The following is a 22302-nucleotide window of genomic DNA, read 5'->3' on the forward strand; positions in this document are numbered from 1 at the left end:
AAAAATGGAACACAGAGAAGTATTTCATTTCTTACCTTGCCTTTTTCTGAGGAGGTAGCCTGACCTCGAATTCAGTGCTTATATTTTTAGTATCAAAGTGAGTTTTTTACATAAATTTTTGTCAAGATTGCTTGTGCCACAGCTGAGGAAGCTCAGAGATGGATGGAAGCGTTTCTTCATGCCAGGCAACAGGTATGTTAAAATAACAGTAAGTTTGCTTTTTTAATGTAAATTATTTGTTTAGTATATTACTAGTGTTAAAAATTATGTTTTAACATATATAATTTTTTTACATTAATTTAATATAATTTTTCTTTTTACTTTTTACTCTTTGTTTTTTTAATATAAAAGTTTACTATTTATCAAATAAATGAAAAAAATGTATTACCCTACCATTATTAATAAATAATTATTAAATTAGTTTTAACCTTTCATGTCAACTCAACCATTATTAATAAACTATATTTAAATGAGTTTTAACCTTTGATGTGATGTCGTGTTTTGTTTTAAAACCAATTGATACTAAGCAAAGTTTCTAATATATATATATATATATATATATATATGAACCACACTCCAAAAATTACTACCAAGATAAGATATAGGAATATTTGTTTTGCCTAGTAGAAGAATTGGGATGTGGCAAAACTATCCCTAATATTTAACATAATATTTGTTATGGGTAATGATACATAGACAATATTTTTAGACAATATTTGAACATCATCATACGTGTCATTGTGTGATTGGTTCAAATGACACAATGACACCACCATGGTCCAATCACACAATGACACGTATTGATGATGTTCAAATGTTGTCTAAGTATCTTTATTCTATTGTTATTTGAATTTATTTAACATAACCTCTTTTGCAGGCAGAGCATGATCTATTAACAGAAAGTGACAGAGATAAACTAATGCACGAAATGGAGTATGTGTGTGTTTTTTTTACTTCACATGGAACTCACTTTAGCAAATTTATCATAGATTTATGAAGCTCACTCTGACTTTAACACTGACACTAAGACACAGTAATAATGCCTATAATAGAGATTACTACAACACAAATATGTCTTATTCAGAATTATACATGAACATCATTACTAAATATCTAAATTAACAATCAATACTTATATTTTAAAATGATCTTAAAACAACTTATTGAGTAACTTATTGTAAACTAACACATCATTCTCTTATTCGTATGTAAGGATCGATCTACAAGGAAATCGACATAAACTGAAACGATATGCCTCTGGGTTGAAGAAGCTTAAAAAAATTGGCCAAGGTAAAACTATTCAAAATGTTTAATCTATTAATTCATCGTCTTAATATGCTAATAGATTTTTAACTTAGACATATCATCATACTTTGTATTTTAATGAATATTACTTTTGGTGTTTCATTCTAAAGGCCCAGAGACACTTTTACGTCTATCGTCAAAGTTTTTTGGTAATTCAGATTGCTTTGAAGGGGAAACTGGAGATGTATTTGATATACATCAATGGAAATGTGTTCGTACTATGTCGGGTACTCTTCTTCTACCATACACAATTTTGCAGCCAATGCACATCACTATCTGTTCCTTCAGTATCTTTTTCCTAATTCTTATTAAACTTAACAAATGCTCATTTCTATCATATATTATATATATAAATGTTGTATTTGCTTTTTTATATAAGATACTTATTGTAGAGAAAAGGAAACCAGAGAAGTACAAATAGTGTTGAGGATAAAATCCTTTTAGAAAAAAAAAAAAAAGACAAATGAGTAACATAAACCACCAAAACTATCTAATTTTATCAGAGTTGTGGAAGGTATATATTTTCATATTTTATTATCACAACTTTAAAGTAATAATTACAACAATTTTTTTTTTTAATCCCTACAATATTTCAAACGTAATAATAAAAATGATTGTTAATATCTACTTGTATTTCAACAAAATATTTCTTAATAACTCGACATTCACTTTCAAGTTGGTGAGTGAATTATTTTACTGAAAGTCTTTTGTAGACAAATTTAAGTTGGGATGGAGCATAGTGATGATAAGGTCATTATCTAGTTTTTATTTATTAAAACCTTAGTATATCTTTATATCTTTATGTGTTTGGTTTTATCATGTTAAATTTGATAAATTTGATTGTGAATAATGCCAATAGTTTATTTATTAGCATAATAGAAGAATCATAGGTTCTTCACCTTTCACTTTTGATCAAGATGATTTTTTAGCTATAATTAATAATTCACACACACCTCTTAGCTTACAATTTTTATTTTATACTAATTCAAGTCTTCAACTTTCTATATAAGAACATGCAATATTCTAAGGTTAACCTCCCATTAGTAACAAGTCTTAAATAAATCTCGTCATTATACACTTTCATATTTAACTTTCCGTTCTTCTTAAACAATCCCCATTTTAGACTTATATGCAAATGTTGAAGGATTTTGTTTCAGCTTGAAAATGTTGTTATCTTAGATCATGTATAAATTGATTGATCCATTTCTGTATTTTGTTTTGAATGGAACAAATATAACAAAATAGATATCCCTCTATTTGAAATTTATCTTTTCTCTAACGAGTGCTCTATAGGGAATTTTCTTTTGGTTTCATCTGCCTTTCAGATTATTAAACATAAATAAAAATAGTGTTCTTGTTTTTAATTCTTCCTTTCATTTGTCATATTGAAAAACTTATAGTTAGATATATCCTTATCATTATAGATGTTTTTCTTTGTGGTTTCAGGGATTAGAATCTTTGAGGATGTTTCCGATCACAAGGTATATATAAGATTTTTGGATTTATGGTAATTGATGCTCACCATTTTTATACATATATATTAAAGTTTCACACTGACTAGAGATAAGACAATTTTATAGTTTATAAGTTGATGTAAATCTTATCTTACAAATTAGTTTTGTGGGGTTGAATTAAGCTTAAAGTCCATTTCTTAACATGGTATCAGAGTCATGCATTAATGCTTATTCTAATGAGATTTCTTATTTGTTAATATATATTTGATTTGTCTTTGAAATTTCTTTGACATTCTTTTTATATGTTGTGTAGAGTGGTAAGGGAGCCCTTGTTAAGTCTGTTGGTGTTATTGATGCGCCTGCAGATAGTGTGTTTGAAGTGTTTTTAAACACTGAGCGACAAAAAAGATACGAGTAAGTTAATTATAAAAAATGTTTAAAGTCTTCATAACATATTGGGTAACTTATTGTATCCTATAATTACTTTTTTCAGGTGGGATATGTTAATGGGTGACTTGGAGTTGGTAGAGACTTATGATGGACATTATGATGTTGTTTATGGAACATATGATCCTAAGTATCTAACTCGGTAATCAATGGATTTTAACATTTTCAGAACTTTGAAGGATCATTTGTTGGTGAAGATAAGAATGTATAGGATAAGCCAATAGACAAAAAATAGAAAATGATATGATCATATTTAAGTTCTCATTTCATCCAATAATTATTGCATACTTGATAACTTAATAAATAATAACATAACAACAACAATAGTGTCATCCCATATATGTGTTGGTTACAAACAAAATCTCACATCGGATAAAATAAAAGATAAACATGAGTTTGTATTCACATAAGATATCTCCATTGGTAAGAGGCTTTTTGGAATGATTCCAAAAACAAATCCGTGAAGGCTTGACCCATAACGAACAATATCTTACCTATTTCATAGTTTCCCTTTATCCTTTTGTAACATTTAACACATGAAAAAAAAATGCTTAAGTTAGCTCAATTATATATGTCATTTGGACTTGATTAATATTTTTTATATTATATTATTGTTTCTCACTTTTGTAAAGATATAAATATAATGATGCGTGTTATAAACACAATTACCTAACATGGTTTGGTGTCTATAGTTTTGGGTTTGACTATGTTGAACCTAATTCCTTTTCTACAGTTACAATGCCTCATTCAACCTAAGCATATGTTGTTAGTGTGGCTAAAATCTTAAAAAAATATTTGTAACTATGATTTCAATTACAATGCATTATGACTAACATCACAAGTTCAATCATATTTATCCATATGATTTCATATGTCACTCAAGCCTAATCAATAATGACAAGATTGAAAAAACTTCCACTTCAACATTGATAGTAACTTTTTCTACTTAGGATCATAATAGTCCAAACATCTTGACTCAATTATAATTTGGTTCATTTGTCATGAGACAATTAATTTCACTTGAAGTAGTTGATTTATTTGAAGAAATAAAAGGAAAGTTTAACAAGTTGCATATGGTGTTATTTTTTCTTTTGGTTTGAATTCAATCTTTGAATGCATTTCTAAGAAAAAAACCTTAAAAGGTAACTCTTTCTTTTCTACCTTGACAAAGGTGGAAATTGAGGTTGGAAAGTCCTTTACAATGGTGTTCTATTGTGGAAGAGAATGTTGTGAAAATGATAAAGACATGAAGGTAGTCACTTTTGGTACTTTCCCAATGATGCTCCATAAGATAGCACATTAATTAATAAACATTATTTAGAGTAGCTAATTTAAGACTTAGTGATATATGCATATTGAAAAGCACCATTGCATCCCTTTATTGAGTGGCACCAAGAATGGATAATTTGTAGCCACCAACCATGAGAGAAGGGATAGGTTTGGTTACATCGATACTACGCTAAGATATAAGATTTCAAATGTATATGCTTTGAATGAGAACAATCTAATTGATTTTTAACTTCAATACCCAAAAACTAATCAAGAACACGAAGATCTTCAAAGGAAAATTATAGGTGAAGTTTTGAAACAAGAGACTATATTGACTGAGAATGGTTTAAGTGACAATGATATAATTACATACACAATTATACTACAAACCACAACATTGCTGTGAGTAGATAAACAAATATGGATCACACTTAATGGGAGTATTTCTTCGTGCACCCCTCTCAAATTTCTCCCTGCACCCCATCAAACCGAATTTTACATTTACAAAATAAATTTATGATAATGAATTTTTAACGGAGTTGAAGGAAAACTAATAAAATTAAACTTATTATATTAAGAATGTTTTTTATTTTACTTATTATACTAAAAAATCCAATGTTTATTGTATTAAACGCAGATTTTAACTAAGATTTACCTGGTGTATCAATGTGACTAACTGATTGAACTTTATACATGTTTTATTGTATTTGCATTGTTTTACTTTTAAAAATTTGTATCCGTAAATTTGCTCTTAAACCTTCTCCAGGTGGCATTCAAAGCGGGATTTTATCTTCTCTAGGCAATGGTTTCGGTCACAAGATGGAACATACAGTGAGAATATTTTTATTTCATTTTAGTTTTTCTATTGAAATTTTCTCTCTGCTTAAAGCATGACATCTATTTTACTTTGTTTTTTTTATTAACGTATATATGTTTTGTTGATGCAGCTATCTTGCAATTTCCATCCATTCATAAAAAAAAGCCTCCAAGATCAGGATATCGACGTACAAAAATTAATCGTAAGATGTTTTATTACCATATATTTCTTTTCAAAAATAAGAAATTCAATAATAAAAGGAAGAAACAAAAAGAAACATAAATATCATGAAGAAAATTATGTCACACGTGGCAGGTCTTTGAATGTATTTTGTTGTGGGCGCAGCATCTACGTGGGAAATCAGAAATTTAAACACACCAATGGGATCTGACAGACCAAGATGTTTAGTGTCCCACACTTTGGAAATAAACTCAGCATCCTGGTATCGGTGGAAGAACAGCCAACAGAACACAAAATTTGAGAAGAGCGTCCCGTATGCCTTGTTGTGCCAAGTCGCAGGTGAACTAAATTCAACTTTTGTTTTCATCTTCTATAGTTACTTGCTTGGATGTTGTATGCTGTGACGCTGAATACTGTGATGTTAAATAATGACAGGTCTAAAGGAATACATTGGAGCCAATCCAGCACTCCTCCAGCAATATGCCTCTAATGCTGTTCGTTCGCATAGCTCCCATCCCTCTCTCACCAGTTCTGACTTTGCAGATGATATACAAGATGAGTTTTATGATGCAATCGCTGCCGAGTCATCGTCAGATGATGATACTGATGACGATAAAGGGTCTGATCAGGTTTCCTTCTTCAATCTGCGTATCAACTATAATTAAAATTTCAATACCTTTTTCTGTTAAGTTATGTAATTTAATCCTTACCCAATTTCTCAGGAGCACAAAGTCAAATTAAAGAATGTTTCTTGGGCCATGTCAACCTTGGCTGTGAAGCGAGGTGCAGGTCAGCCTTCTATCCTGTTATTTGTTTACACTATTCAATTTTTAAAAACACCAACTGCTTTTTTCTAACTTCAAAAATTACATTGAGTTCTGCATCCGATTCCTGCAAATATTGGCACTATGAGAGCATATACTTCAGAGAATTTAACCGAACCAAATGAAAACCAACTATTGTATGCTCTATTGAATTCGAACAGATGCTGGAGTCTCCCTTGAGTTCTTTAAGCATTGTCTTCTTATCTTCGTTTCATACTTTCAACTATAACTTATCCAAAAATGGATCTTTTTTAGCTCTTTTATTCATGTAGTCCTTGTCACCTTGAAAGAAGAAAAATGATAGATACGAATTACAGAAGACAAGGATGATTAAAGTCACCTGAGGCTCTTAATTTCTTAATTCTCTTTTTCATTCCTTTTACCATTCAAAATTCTAGTCTAAAACTGTCATTCTGGTTGCAGCTTCAGATGCAAGCAAAGAATTAGATCCGGATGCAAGTTGTATCACAATTGATGTGAGTGGCATGCACGGCTCGTTGCGCAGAGGTGAAGGTGACAAGGATACAGACTGTTGGACTTGTCCTGGTGGTGAAGGCTTTATGATTAGAGGAAAGAACTATCTGAAAGATAATTCTAAGGTGAGTTATTTCCCAAAATGAACACTACGGCATTTCAGGCGTATTGGTAATTCAAACTTAATTTTTTCAAAGAACTAAATGTTTAGCTTTTAGGCTATGGAACATGTAACATTCTGGCAAACAACTTAATTTTTCATTCAGGTAGTTGGAGGAGATCCTCTTCTCAAGCTCATAGCAGTAGATTGGTTAAAAGTTGACAAAGCTGCAGACAGAATTGCACTGCATCATAGAAATTTGGTCCAGGTAAAGTTTATATTATAAGATTGTAACTTTAAAATTCTTGTTGATTTTTATGAATTAAGGTTGGAGAAAATAAGATCAATTTGGATTAGACATGTTGATTTAAGGAGATGATTTTCTCTAAAACCATTAATCAACTCATGCTTTAAATTTCTCATTAGACTTTACGGATATTAGTTTCCTCATTAGTAGTGTTTCTCTGATATGGATCCTCATCCAACCCTTATTTAAATGGACCTTTTACAGATCACTCTTCAGCTCTTCACCGTCAGATATATTTGTTGATAATAGGTTTTGTGAGCTTAATTTTTCTGTAGTTTCTTGGTTTTGTCCAATTACATATAATATGTTTGTGCCCCCCTTCAAATTCTGTGCATCATTTTTTTCCAAGGGGTTCCATATGCATGTTCCAGATTACCTTTTCTGTAACTCGGTAAATTTAATGTTATAGCTTGTTATCTTTTTTATGCTGTGCTAACTGTGAGCGTAAAACTTGTGGTCCAAATCATGTATGCATGTTACCTTATTATTCATGAAACCTTATACTGGACATTTTTGAGATTCTTAGTTGTTTATATAAAACTCGATATACTGCATAATCCTTATTTTCTAAATTGCAGTCGGAAGCTGGGAAAAGTCTACCATTTATCCTTGTATTCAATCTACAGGTAAGGATATTATTGATATTCTCTATGTTACATGCAAAGTGAAGTTTAATAAGCATGTTAGTATTACAAAAACCATCCTTTAGCATGAATGAATGGCAGGCATGTTACAGTTGTAAACCTATAACATGGATGGGGTAAATATACAGTGTTGAATGCTCGTCTATGATGTGACCGAGAAAAATTTTGGAAGCTTGGCTGACATACTGAATATTGCAGAAATCTAAAATGTTTGTTTGTTTTTTTTTTTTTTTATGTAGCTGAAATTTTCAGTTGAAATCATGGATATTGTACATGTTCAACTTTCTGTTAGTCAAATCTCTGGTGATGCTCATCAATGTGAGATTGCAATGGCTGAAGAGATCTTTGTTTGCATGAATGAGTACATATACGTAAATATGTACATAAAAATTGATGCAAAACCGGAAATTTATTATATGCTCATAGTGATGGATCTTTATCAAGGTAGATTTTTATTTTGGCCATCAATGTCAGGTTCCAGCTAAACCAAACTACAGCTTGGTTTTATATTATGCATCTGACAGACCTGTAAAGAAAGATTCTCTATTGGCAAAGTTTTTGGATGGGGATGACGCGTTTCGTGACACAAGATTCAAACTGATTCCAAGCATAGTTGAGGTTTGTGATTGTCAATGATGTCTGATATGTCCTTATTTTATGCTTGATGGCATCAGTCAGCCAATGGTTTTGAATGAATACAGGGATATTGGATGGTCAAGCGAGCTGTCGGAACAAAAGCTTGCCTGCTGGGGAAAGCTGTCACTTGTAAATACTTTAAGCAAGACAATTTTTTTGAGGTAAAGCTGAAGTATCAAATAAGAAGTTAAAAGTCTAGTTTACGTTGGCTCTCAAATATGATGCAGCATATTTTGAAGTTTTTGTCTTTATATATGGTAGAGCCTGTTCTGCAAGTATTAGCTGGAGTTTATTGCTGGTTCAGTGTTTAACAACCTTCGTAGGATTTACTTTTGTAAATTTCAAGCCCACTTCTCATCAACCACTGGCTTTTGCATGTGGAAACTTAACATTTATCTGTAAATAAGTTTGAATTTAAAGCTTGCCGATCATTGAAATACCCAATTCTGCACTGTTGAAATCGGTGCAATAATTTGTAACTTCTCTGGCATTGTCATCATCTGTTGGGTAGATTATACTTTGATAGTGTTTTCCGTGTTATGCAGATAGATGTAGATATTGGATCATCTTCTGTAGCTAGAAGTGTCATTGGCCTTGTTCTGGGATATGTCACAAGCCTGGTCGTTGACCTTGCAATTTTGATAGAGGTTTGTTCCTTTTAATCATAATATTATGGACAAAAAAGCCATCAATTTGTTTGGTCTATGATTGATCTACCTTGTAACATAATTCTTATATAGGCAAAAGAAGAATCAGAGCTGCCAGAGTACTTACTTGGAACTGTACGATTAAACCGCTTGAAACCTGAATCTGCTGAGCCGTTAGAGGATTGAGATGTTCAACCAAAAGTATTAAATGTTCTAAGGATGTCTCTTTTACATGGTTCAAATGTTTATAGTTACACTCAAGACTCAAATGAAAAATGAGTCTGATGAATTTTCTGTATCAGCATATACATATTGTATTTTTTCCTTTTCTTTTCTCCAGGGTGTCTTCCTGTTATATCCAAGCTTCGTCTACTTCATAGTTTACTGCCCCGTTTTTTCCATTGTCCTTCTTCTTTACTATTTTCTAATTTTTTATTTCCATAATCTTTTAAACTTTTATAAATATATATATATATATATATATATATATATATATATATATATTTTATCTCTAATAAACATTCCTTTTCCTAGACATATAAGATAACTTGAGAACAGAATCTCTTACTAAAAAGATATGCTTCAATTTCTTGCAGCTCTCAACGTAAACTTGTAACTATTTGATTGTTCTTTTTTCTACAGAAAGTGGCATTATAATATAAGAACTTTATGACAAATTGAACATACTAAAAGTCACCTAATTCAGGTTAACGTTGCCAATAATTCATCATCCTAAAGTGACCTAATTGCAGTTAACGTTGTTACAGTAAATGCTTTGTATTGGCTTGCTCTATAAGATTATTGATCTATAACTTTATCAAGAAAAAGAAAAAGGGTAAAAATCTGGCAATTATCTAACTTTTTTTTTTTTTTTTTTTCTGAAAACTTACGAGATTTGATAAACAAAAGGGGCACCAAATCAGATGCAAGACTTTTGACCCTAGTGGGAATCTAGTCCAACTGAATCCTACTTTTCTTCTTTCTTAAAAGGTGTGTAATTGTGCAGCCCTAGGCCACACGTATGCCTCTCTTTTACACAGTTTCTCTTTGGGAATTTCCATCAAATTCTCGTCTTTTCTCTTCTCATGTGCATTATTATTCTTACGCTTTTTCACCCAAGCCATCATACTTATCGTAACTAGTTTTTAGGTGGCGTGCCTCTCTTTTCTTTTATTCAAATCACTTTTCATCCAATCAGGAGAAAATATTAAGGGGAATTTAACAGCAAGTGAAAAGTATTTCTATTTTCCTCATAGAAAGTTAGGTAAGAGTTGAAGTTTTGGTGGAAAATTGACTGGTAGAAGGCAATGTGCCCAGCACCATCTGCTACATCATTGAGTGTGTTTCTTTTACAAAATGTTCTTCTACCATTTTAATCATAAAACCTCATCTTTTCAAAATATGCGTACTTATCATATTTTATCTGATATTCAGACAATATTTTTTTGACAACATTTGAACGCATATCAATATATGATTGGTTAAAAATTACTCCAGAATAATGTTTATGATTATTATTATTGATTGTAGAGTAAATTTTGACCAATCACAGATTGACACATAATCAATGTTTAAATGTTGTCAAAAAAATGTTGTCTAAATATCATTATCTTTTATTTACATAGTTTTTTTTTTAGTATAATTTAAGGGTGCATGTATTATGTTATTAAGTTCGGCATAAAGAAACTACTTAATATGTAATATGTTATGGTCACAACTAATAAAACTGTCGCAATAACCACTGTAAGGATTATTCACCCCAACCAAGATGTTTTGGTGAGAAAGTTGAGACAATTTAGTTAAACAAACTAAAGGAGTATTATAATTGAGATTAGGGTTCAATTCTTGGAATTGTGTCAAACCAAATAAATCTTAAATCATTTATTTATCACATTATTTATACTTTTTGTAAGAGGATCCAAGTTTTTTTCTTTTTTTTCATTAATCACAATATTAACAAGATTATATTATTCATGATAATCACATTAAGATTTTAACCATGAGTGTTAGGTTGATCAATCGAACCCTAAAACTAATGCATTTGTAAGAATCTTAATGTGAAGAAAATATTGATTTGTTGATTATCTTCAAAATCAATAGATCGAAGCTCCGTTGGTAAGTGCCATATTCCTTCTCACGAATTTGTTTTAATAATTATTTTATTTACCATCATAAGTGAACGCTTTACTCTCAAAGTTTGTCTAAAATAATGATGAGGTTAGTACATTAGTAAAATAGAGAGTATATTTTGGTTCTAAAGTGCATATTAAATTAATTATAAAATCGATTGTATGACTGATTTAATATTTTTAATTATTAGAACAGTTTTAGATAATTGATCTTATATTTTTAGTTGAAAATGTAAAAGCTACATTTTTTGAAAAAAATATTATATTTATTTATAATATCAACTAATTTAATATTTGCATTAATTTTAAAAATAAGATAGCAATTATTAGATCAATTATGAAATTAATTAATTGATCTAATATGTAATGCATTAAATCGATTATTATATTAAAAATAACAAAATACAACTCTAGACAAACATAATTGTAATTCAAATCTAACAAACTGATTTTGCCAAAATTTGTTCTAAATCATAAAGACAATCCTAGACTTAATAAACAATAAAAGGAAAGATATTTTTACATTACAAGAAATATTTGACACGTTCAATCCTAATTTCTTTAATAGTATGAAATTTTAATTGTTAAACATTATCAAAAAGCTACAATAAGGAATGTATATTAGTTATTTCATAACAATATATATAAAAGATTTATCTTACCATGTTTTATCTCATCCTAAAAATCTTTAGCATAAGACATAGTCCGCATCCAACACATAATATCTACACTTAAAGCTTCCTTGTTGCTTATTACACTAATATATGAAATTTAAGTAATAAATATACGAAAAAATAATACAAGTTAATGTAAAATAAGCTTAATGAAAAGTAATAGCTTACGAGCAATCATTTGGAAGTTATGTGAAGATGAAGTGGATTTATCTCCTAACATATTGTAGACATTCCTATCACTAAAAAAAGAATTTATTAGTCATTTACATAACTATCAGAAAACTTTTGTACTATACTTATATTCTTATGTAATGAACATAACCAAACAAAAATTATCCATTCGACAAATAATTATCAATTGTCAATGAGACCTATTTAAAGAAGAAATTTAATTAATGAGTTACTTAATAGCTAAAGTGAGTGAGTTCAACTTGAAGGGGGTCATACATATTTTTTTTTGGATTTTTTCCATCCACTTTTGAATGTAAGACTAATATTCCATTTTTTTTATTTGTAGCTCAAGAAAATCATAAACATGAGCATTCCTCGTATAACTGCATTGAAGTTCAGTGATAATGATTGATTTCATAAAAAGTTTAATGACAATATAACATAGTGCATTCATAAAATTCATAGTTGAATAATTGTAATGTTCAACATTTAATTCTCTTGGATGATTTTGTAAACATCATTCGTGTGGATATACAATAGTATATTATCACTATCGATGTTAAAGACTGTTGCATCCTAAAAAATAGCACACGATGCTTCAAATAGATACACTAAAACCCTAATAAATCATGAATCATACTTAGTTGTGGTTGGGATGGGAGTTCATCGATAAAATCACATGCAATTAAAAAATTTTGCTTAAATGCAACTAAAAAATTTTGTTTGACGTGTAAAAGATAATGACACACTTACGAAGTTTGCACAATATCTATATTATGCTTTAATACCATGTTAAACAAGACATTTAATTAGAAAAAAATTCTATAAAATACTTTAATTTTGTTACTCTTAAGAAAAAATACAAGAAAATTTATAGACATAAACTTGAAACTAGAAAAAAATGTATAAATAGAAAATAAAATCCAATAATATATTTGAAAAACTATTTCTATAAAAAACATTCACATCTGTTATTAAAATAAATTTTTTAAATAAAATTTTAACATAAATACATTCCTAAAAGTGAAAATATCTTCCCTTTCTTATAAAATATTTATGTTCTTTATGATAAAGTTTCTTATACATCTAAAGCACATTAATTAGCATTAAATAATGTTAGTTTAAAACTTTTTTATTCAGCATTTAAAAATATAAAACCAAATTATTAGAACATAGTAATTTTTTTTCAATTATAAAAGCAAAAAATGTAATCAGAAACATTAAAAAAACAATCATGACAAATATGGTTCAAACCGATATTAATAAAAGAAAACATGTAGTTCAACTGCATCAAATAACAGCAATTTAAAAGTCCTACTTAATATCAAATATGTAATAACAGCAATTTAAAAAAAATATAATAATTTAAATAAATTACAGTAAATAAAAATGAGACAAAACTAAAAAATAATCATTTCAATAATATTTCATTCTTACTCGTTCTTACACTGAAATCAAATAGTGGAGATTAGGAAAAAGATATAAAAATATAAAGAATAATTCTTACTTTTTAAATGAAATAAAAAATTTTATATTCTTAAATAATTAAATTATTTTTATAAATTCTAAAATTTGAATTTCTTTTAAAATCTTTTATCCAAACAACTCAATTTAAAGTAAAGCATTTCAAATTCTCCTTACAAATAAACTATTTTCTTAAAATTTCCCAACCCATTCTTTAGCATCATTATTCAATATAAAATGATACTTTTCTTTACAGGTTAGAGAGTGCATATTCAAATTATTCTAAATATCACATAAATTAGATGAGATTACAACAATATCCTCCATTAACTTGCTTAGTATCAGTTTATTGTCATTCTTTCTAAAAACTTTATTTTGTTTGTAAGTTAAATGTCTAAGAATTACCATTCAGAAAATTATTACAGTGCAAATTTGATATTCATTATATATTTCTCTTAGTCACGGGAGCTACGTGAGAGTAACTGCGGAAGGGTCCTGACTCTCGTGAAAACACACCAATGAAGTATGTTTCCACCAGTTGGCACTGTAATTTTTTCAGAAATTCTCATGCACAATTCAGTAGTTATAGGTTGTCTAGGGTCATTTTCTTTTGTAGTAAAGGACAAAACCCATTGAAAGAAAATGATAAAGCTTTTAAGGGAAAAATTTATTAAAAAAATATAATACTAAAAAGACATAAACCTAAGTCATACAAGATATTGATACTACTAAAATGGAACATGTTTTCTTGAAATTTCTCTAAAGCACAGGAGATTTTCATATTGTAAAGAAGATCGACTTTCAATATAAGAAATTTTATATTTAATGAAGGTTGTAGATTGTGAAGAGAAACCATAATCATATCTGAACTAAAAACTTTTTACACCCATGCATGATACCTGGTAGTAATAATTTAGCTAGATAAAAAAATGGAACCAGGATGAAGTAATTGTAAGCATGTACTACAGTATATGACAATGTTCTTTTAAGATGTTGATGATGCAAGATATGGCCATGCTACTGAATTAAGAAATTTGGCTTTCTTTGGAGCAGAAAAAGACCATGCAAGGAACCTTTATGATCTCCATATACACAAAGGACAGAGATATGGACGAAGGTGATGCATTTCCATGTCCCACACAAAACAGAGTAAAGATAAAAGCATTTGAATTAGCCATGACGTCTCTTACCTATGGGATTCCCCAAAAGATAATTTCAGATTTGAAGGCTTTATTCTCTAATGGCAAACACCATCCAAATAAATAAACACTGCAGGGTCCCTCTGGCTCCCCCAAAGTAACCCAATTATAATATTCTTTAACCAACTAATCAATCACAATAGTCCTTTCTCTATTCCCCATGCATTCCTAATGCAACAAAACAATAAAATGAAATATGCACACTCTTATTTTATTCTGACACCTTTGCTTTTGCCTTTGCTTAGGGTACATACAGTTGTCCCTCTCCCTTGTGCTATTCAAGTTCCAATGGAGATTTTCAAGTGTTTCTACATCAATCTTCTTGCTACCTTCATCATATCAACAGTTTTAGCAATCGACCCTTACTCACAAGCACTTCTCAGCCTGAAAGATGAACTTGTAGATGATCATAACAGCTTGAGCAACTGGGTGGTACCCTCAGCAGCAAAATTAACTGGGAAATACTATGTGTGTTCTTGGTCAGGTGTCAAGTGTGACAATGGCTCAACCACTGTAACTTCTATAGACCTTTCCATGAAGAAACTGGGAGGTGTTTTGTCAGGGAAGCAATTCAGCATCTTCACAAACCTCACTAATCTCAACCTCAGCTACAATTTCTTCTCAGGGCAGCTTCCAGCTGAGATTTTCAACCTCTCTAGCCTCACAACCCTGGACATCAGCAGAAACAACTTTTCTGGTTCCTTCCCTGGTGGAATTACTAGGCTCCAAAATTTGGTTGTACTTGATGCCTTTAGCAACAGTTTCTCAGGGTCATTGCCTGCTGAATTTTCACAGCTAGCAAACCTTAAAGTTCTCAATCTAGCTGGGAGCTACTTCAGAAATTCAATTCCATCTGAATACGGTTCTTTCAAAAGCCTTCAGTTTCTTCATCTTGCCGGAAATTCTCTTTCAGGAAGTATACCTCCTGAACTGGGTAACCTCAAAACAGTGACCCATATGGAGATTGGGTACAACCTATACCAGAGTTTTATTCCACCTGAACTTGGTAACATGAGTCAGCTTCAGTATCTTGACATAGCAGGAGCAAATCTATCAGGCCACATACCAAAGCAACTCTCCAACCTCACCAGTTTGCAATCACTTTTCCTTTTCAGAAACCAGCTCACAGGAACAGTGCCAAGTGAGCTCAGTAACATTGAATCCCTGGCAGATTTAGATCTCTCTGATAACTTCCTCTCAGGGTCCATTCCCGAAAGCTTCTCAATGTTAAAGAACCTAAGACTACTCAGTCTCATGTACAATGACATGAGTGGCATTGTTCCTGAAGGAATTGCTCAACTCCCATCCTTGGAAACTCTTCTCATTTGGAACAATCGCTTCTCTGGGTCACTTCCTCAGAGCTTAGGGAGGAACTCCAAACTCAAGTGGGTGGATGCTTCCACAAACAATTTAGTTGGAAGCATACCACCTGATATCTGTGTGAGTGGAGTACTGTTTAAGCTAATACTGTTTTCAAACAAATTCAAAGGCGATCTCTCATCAATCTCCAACTGTTCTTCACTCGTTCGCCTTCGCCTAGAAGATAATTCATTTTCAGGAGAAATCACTTTGAAATTCAGCCATCTTCCTGATATCGTATACGTCGATCTCTCCAGAAACAACTTTGTTGGTGGCATTCCCTCGGATATTTCTCAAGCCACTCAACTGGAGTATTTTAATGTCTCTTATAATCTGAAATTAGGAGGTACCATCCCTGCACAAACGTGGTATTTGCCCCAACTTCAAAATTTTTCAGCATCTTCTTGTGGTATTTCTGGTGATCTTCCCCTATTTGAGTCCTGCAAATCAATTTCAGTTATTGATCTTGATAACAATAACTTATCTGGGATCATCCCAAACAGTGCTTCCAAATGTCGAGCTCTTGAGAAAATCAACCTATCCTACAATAGCTTAACAGGTCATATACCTGATGAGCTTGCAAATATTCCTGTTCTTGTTGTGGTGGACCTATCAAACAACAAGTTCAATGGCCTCATACCTGCTGAGTTTGGCAGTTCTTCAAGTTTACAACTTCTGAATGTGTCTTTTAACAATATCTCCGGTTCAATACCCACAGGAAAGACATTCAAATTGATGGAAAAAAGTGCATTTATCGGAAATTCAGAGCTATGTGGAGCACCCCTGAGATCATGTCCTGATTCAGTTGGAATATTGGGCAGAAAAGGCCCGTGGAAGATTACACATATTGTGCTACTCTCTGTAGGGTTGCTAATAGTTCTTCTGGGATTAACTTTTGGAATATTATATTTGAGAAGGGGGATAAAAAGCCAATGGAAGATGGTATCATTCGTGGGTCTCCCTCAATTCACAGCAAATGATGTTTTGACGAGCCTCACTGCCACAAAACCAACAGAAGTTACATCACCATCACCAGCAGTTACAAAGGCTGTTCTGCCGACAGGAATAACAGTTTTGGTGAAGAAGATGGAGTGGGAAGCTAGGAGCATCAAGGTTGTGTCAGAATTCATAACGAGACTGGGAAATTCAAGGCACAAGAATTTAATCAGACTACTGGGGTTTTGCCACAACCAGCATTTAGTCTATCTTTTGTATGATTACTTGCCCAATGGGAATTTAGCTGAGAAAATGGAAATCAAATGGGATTGGGCAGCAAAATTCAGAACAGTTGTTGGAATTGCAAGGGGACTCTGCTTTCTTCACCATGAATGTTACCCAGCAATACCCCACGGAGACTTGAAGCCTACCAACGTTGTATTTGACGAAAACATGGAACCCCATTTGGCAGAATTTGGGTTCAAACAGGTTTTGAGGTTGAGCAAAGGCTCATCACCCACCACAACCAAGTGGGAAGCAGGTATGATAAACAAAACAAGCGTGTGCAATACACATATGCATTAATTTGATACATCATTCTAATATTGAATTTGATCACAATGTTTTACAGGCAGACTAGTGTTGCGAGACTGTTGTTCATAACATTTTCTTCAAACTGTAGTACTTGGAATAATTGATTTTTTTATACAACTTGGAGTAATTAGTTGTCATTGCAAAAGTTTTTACTGCAAGAAAAGAAAGTTATTTTCCATTTAAAACTTCATTGTTTTATTTAAAACTTGAAGCTTTTGGAATGTCAGGAATATACAAATGGTCTATAGTTGGATCCAGTGATCCAGTCGAAGCATACAGCTTAGGTTCATAGCAGAGAAGTATATGGTTGATGTTTATTTTTTGGTGACAGAATATGATGCTGCCACAAAAGAAGAACTGCGAATGGATATCTACAATTTTGGGGAGATGATTCTGGAAATATTAAGTGGCGGAAGGTTGAGAAATGCAGGAGGCAGCATACACAGCAAACCATGGGAGGATCTCTTGAGAGAAATTTATAATGAGAATGAAGCAAAGTCCGCAAGCTCATTGGAAGAGATTAAACTGGTTCTTGAGGTTGCTATGTTTTGCACCAGAAGCAGGTCGTCAGATCAGCCATCAATGGAAGATGTTCTGAAGCATCTGTCAGGCCTAAAGCATATAGATGAGGGGCAATAAAATTTGATTTGTCACCATTCGAAAAATATAGTAATTGCATTTAGATAACAAGTTTGCACGTATGTAATTAAAGAAGTTTGCAGCTTGTATAATACATATTTTCATTGTTTCAGTGTGCTACACATTTCTGTCCCATTCTGCTTCATAAAACATTTTTTATTGTTGAGTGTCATCTTCTTGAGTTTAATTGTCATTTCATTAAATACATTACATTTTAGATAGAATATTAAAATTCTCCGATTTGAAATGATTAAACCAATTTCATAAATTTTATTTTTCAAAAATTTTCAATCAGAACAATATATAAATATTTCAATTATCTATAAAAATAAATTTTAAAAAGGTTTCACCACTTAAACATATAACTAATTTTTAATGACTAGAACGAAAGTAAGTTTGTAAGTTTTAATTGATGATAACATAAATTTATAGTTTCAATCCAAATTTATTCTTAGATTAATTTAATGAATACACGAATTCACCAATAAATATTTTAACAGTGAAGCATCATGATGCAAAAATACCACCCTTTATTAGAAAGAAAAATAAAGGGAAACCACATTACCATGCATACAAGTAATTTAGTAAGGAATATAAAAACAGATTGATGTTTCTGATGAATGAAATAAAATCAAATTTCAATTTTTACGTCTAAACTCTAAACCTTGAGAATGTGACATTAAGAACATCAATAACTCCATCAAAGCTACCAAATCTGGAACTAACCACATCAACCTCCACACCAAGCCTCCGGGCCCCAGCGGCAGTAACAGGCCCATGGGCTGCAACAACCAATCTGGGGCACCTCCGTCTCAAGTCCGCAAAGCCCAGCCCAAACTCCTTCAAGCTCTGGAGCAGGCCCTCGACCTCAGCGGTACTGGTGAACACCACCGCATCCAATGCTCCCTCCTCGCTCGCCGTCACAATGCTCTCCGCGCACCGGGGCCCGGCCCACCTCGTCTCGTAAGCCTCCACACGAACAGGGACCCACCGGCCGCGCCGAAGCTCTTGTAGGAAACCCGGAACCACCGGCGGTTCATTCACGCCGATGACCCGTGGGACCGGACACAACACCCTCCGGCCGCGTCCGTCCCCAAGGGCCGTCGCCAGGGAGGTGGGCGTGGCGGTGGGCGGCACCAGGACACAGAGTCGGTTGGAGTTGCTGCAGAATGCGGAGAGGAATTGGGCGTCGATGAGGTCGGCGTCTTTGCCGAGGGCAGCGAGGGTGAAGGTGGGGCCCTCTGGAGGGAGCGGAGGGTGAGAGAGAGAGGTGGCAGCTTGGAGGAGGGCTTGGATTGCGGTTCGGGAAGTGAAGGCGATGGCAGAGAAGGGGCGGAGGGAGTGAGGGGATAGGAAGGGGGCAAGGTTGGAGGGAAGGGGTTGGATGCAGAGCGTGGGGCACCATAGGGGAGTGTAGCCGCCGAGGCTGAGTAGGTTCGAAAGTCTCGCCGCGTAGTTGGGTGGCGTTGTGATTGCTACGGTCGGCTTCTGGAGACTCATCACGCTTGTTTGCATTTTGTGCTATATCAATTTGGGTTTTACGTTTTATAAAATTGTAACACTATTTAACGACGAAAATACAAACAACGATCGAAAACGTTGATAAAGATTGAAAATGAAAATTGCCAAACATGTATGAAGTAGTTCATTAAACTAACCAAAACAAGCATCGCAATATTGGTAAGTTTGATTACACGCACCAATTTCGCATTTACCAAACAACCCAAAGAAATCACCAATGCCAAACAACATTGCAAGTTCAATTCAATTCATGAAGTCAACAACACCAGAAATTTTATTCTATCAAGTTTCAGAACTAGACAAACCAAGACACAAAACACAACACTTACACCCACGTGCACACATTACTGGATTAATGTGGTATACTTAAATAACACCATGGAATTTACAATAAGATAACCTATTTTCTTGTTTCCAATGGGACTGAAAGTATTCCCCTTTGGCCTTCGATGTTATCTTCATTCGCTTGCACCCAAGGATCATGCTCTCCAAAAAGATAAAACAAATCATTCGCTGGTCCAGACCATGCAATCGGATCAAACCATCAACAAAGTTCCCAACAACCACTGCTCAAGTGAGGTCTCAAGTCCGCACAATCCACGCCCAAATCTAACAATACCATCAACCAATTCATCATCACCGCCTCAGACTGAGGAACCCCGGAACCGGAACAGAACTCGGTTCCGGACCCAACCGGTTTGTGGATCCCAAAGCCAGATCAAAACGATCATCGCTGGAATGGGTGTTGACGGGGCTCAGCTTCTCGCCTCTCTTGAGGATCTTGACTTGGCCCATGACGAGGTTTGGGTCGTGGGCCTTCACCACCATACTGGAGCGATCACCGACGTAGAGCCTCCGGCGGCGAGTCTCGTACGGTATGGGGTTGAGATTAGGGTTTTCTTGTGATCTAATTGAAGATGAATTAAGGGACAAAGCATCGCGGCCTTGAAGACAATCATGGGAGCGAAGAAGAGAAGTTCCCATAATTGCAAAATCAAGAAAACCAAAGGGTTTAATCAAGAAAAGAAAAACTAAGTCTGATTGTCACCAATGCTAATGTCATGTATATATAATACCAAATCACTAGGGTTCGTTTACAAGCCTTATTCCAGTTTCAATAACTCTGTCTATGGAATAAAAGCATTTCCATAATAAGTTAACTTTTCTATATAATTTTTTTAATTCACTCCAACTCAATTTATTTTTATTTTTTAAATTATAAGAGTTCTAAAATAATATATGATTCAAATTTCAATACGTAAGACGACATTAATTTGAAAAAAAAAATATAATAATGGTCTTATATATCTATTTAAAGGTTTTTTTTAAAATGAAAATTGTTATTTTGAGAAAAGAAACGTTAGTTTATCCAAATTTTATTATGAGAAATGATTTACACACTTAACTTTTTACATTTTTTTTGCATTATTTTTTTCTATTTTTTTATTTAAAAAATATAAAACTTTATATTTTTATAATTATTTTACTCTTATACTATGTAATAAATGAATATAGAAAGTGTGTGATGATACTATTGTTATTTTATTATAAAGTAATGTAAAAATTAAACGTTATTTTATTTTAATATAAAATTTAAACTACATCAAATTCATCTTACAAAATAAGTTAGATGTATTTGTTTTATCATTATGAAAAATATAATATATTTTTATTTTTTACATAACTTTTCTTATTTAAAATTTTAATTTTCTTTCACATTTCTTAATAAATTCATAGATAAAAAATATAATAATTGTTTTATATTCTGATAAATATAAATATCATAATGTAAGTACAATGCAATTAAGTTCTAAAATAATATTTGAGAACAATACTCTCTCATATACATTCATACATACACGTGTGTGTATATATATATATATATATATATATATATATATATATATATATATATATATTACTTGTTAATATATTTAACTACAATAAACGACTTGGTTGACTTAGTACTCATATATATCTACTAGTTGCTTATTAGTTTTAAATGTATAATATTAGTATGGTTCTTGATTTTTTTTAAACTAATTCGATTCATGAAAAGGGATCCAAAAAATAAATAAAAAGGATTTGGAATTTTAAATAAAGTTTTAGCTACTTTTTGTTGTTTCCGTTTTTCAACATGTACTATTATGTTTAACATTTGCTAGATTTGACTCTTTTTCAAATTTTGCTTCTAGCTTTTTATTAAAATATTTTTTTCTTTTTCCTTCTTATTTTTGTGTGTATTAGTAACTTGGCTGTGACACAAAATGAAGACACTTGTATATCAAAGCATCCATATGGTAAGAAAGCTTGTTGAACAAAAGCAAAAATGCTTTATACGTACTTACATTATTTCTGCATTCTCTGTTTGTCTTAGTATTTTGTATTAGTTTCTTTTATACATACTTACAAGTTAGAACAATCCTTCGTTATTAGGAAGCTCTGGCTCTTAAATTAAGGAGAGATCATTTCACATCCTCTTTTACGTGTAAACTTAATTTTATTTGGAAAA

General features: G+C 32.2%; 4 protein-coding genes across 4 annotated transcripts in view; 2 read left to right on the plus strand and 2 right to left on the minus strand.

The window, feature by feature from the left end:
* Positions 1 to 9488, plus strand: part of LOC106760089 (protein ENHANCED DISEASE RESISTANCE 2-like) — a 16058-nt gene extending 6570 nt beyond the window's left edge. The window contains exons 4-22 of the mRNA XM_014643523.2: positions 127 to 192; positions 878 to 933; positions 1214 to 1290; positions 1416 to 1532; positions 2752 to 2786; positions 3073 to 3173; positions 3253 to 3348; positions 5242 to 5306; positions 5423 to 5494; positions 5638 to 5811; positions 5908 to 6101; positions 6195 to 6261; positions 6720 to 6895; positions 7037 to 7138; positions 7756 to 7803; positions 8296 to 8439; positions 8523 to 8618; positions 9003 to 9104; positions 9198 to 9488. Coding sequence (XP_014499009.1) covers positions 127 to 192; positions 878 to 933; positions 1214 to 1290; positions 1416 to 1532; positions 2752 to 2786; positions 3073 to 3173; positions 3253 to 3348; positions 5242 to 5306; positions 5423 to 5494; positions 5638 to 5811; positions 5908 to 6101; positions 6195 to 6261; positions 6720 to 6895; positions 7037 to 7138; positions 7756 to 7803; positions 8296 to 8439; positions 8523 to 8618; positions 9003 to 9104; positions 9198 to 9290 — 1881 coding nt within the window. The 3' untranslated portion in view covers positions 9291 to 9488. The remainder of the gene's footprint in view (positions 1 to 126; positions 193 to 877; positions 934 to 1213; positions 1291 to 1415; positions 1533 to 2751; positions 2787 to 3072; positions 3174 to 3252; positions 3349 to 5241; positions 5307 to 5422; positions 5495 to 5637; positions 5812 to 5907; positions 6102 to 6194; positions 6262 to 6719; positions 6896 to 7036; positions 7139 to 7755; positions 7804 to 8295; positions 8440 to 8522; positions 8619 to 9002; positions 9105 to 9197) is intronic.
* Positions 9489 to 14531: 5043 nt separating this feature from the next.
* Positions 14532 to 18269, plus strand: LOC106762678 (leucine-rich repeat receptor-like protein kinase TDR). Its single transcript, XM_014646708.2, has 2 exons — positions 14532 to 17577; positions 17962 to 18269. The coding sequence occupies exons 1-2, from the start codon at positions 14913 to 14915 to the stop codon at positions 18267 to 18269; spliced, it is 2973 nt and encodes a 990-aa protein (XP_014502194.2). The 5' UTR covers positions 14532 to 14912.
* Positions 18270 to 18920: 651 nt separating this feature from the next.
* On the minus strand, positions 18921 to 19769 carry LOC106760090. The gene has a single exon (XM_014643524.1). The coding sequence runs from the start codon at positions 19767 to 19769 to the stop codon at positions 18921 to 18923; it is 849 nt and encodes a 282-aa protein (XP_014499010.1).
* Positions 19770 to 20043: 274 nt separating this feature from the next.
* Positions 20044 to 20875, minus strand: LOC106761063. The gene has a single exon (XM_014644557.2). The coding sequence runs from the start codon at positions 20772 to 20774 to the stop codon at positions 20427 to 20429; it is 348 nt and encodes a 115-aa protein (XP_014500043.1). The 5' UTR covers positions 20775 to 20875; the 3' UTR covers positions 20044 to 20426.
* Positions 20876 to 22302: the final 1427 nt, after the last annotated feature.

This window comes from Vigna radiata, chromosome 5, assembly GCF_000741045.1.
Source record: "Vigna radiata var. radiata cultivar VC1973A chromosome 5, Vradiata_ver6, whole genome shotgun sequence".
In the NCBI taxonomy this organism is placed as follows: Eukaryota; Viridiplantae; Streptophyta; class Magnoliopsida; order Fabales; family Fabaceae; genus Vigna; species Vigna radiata.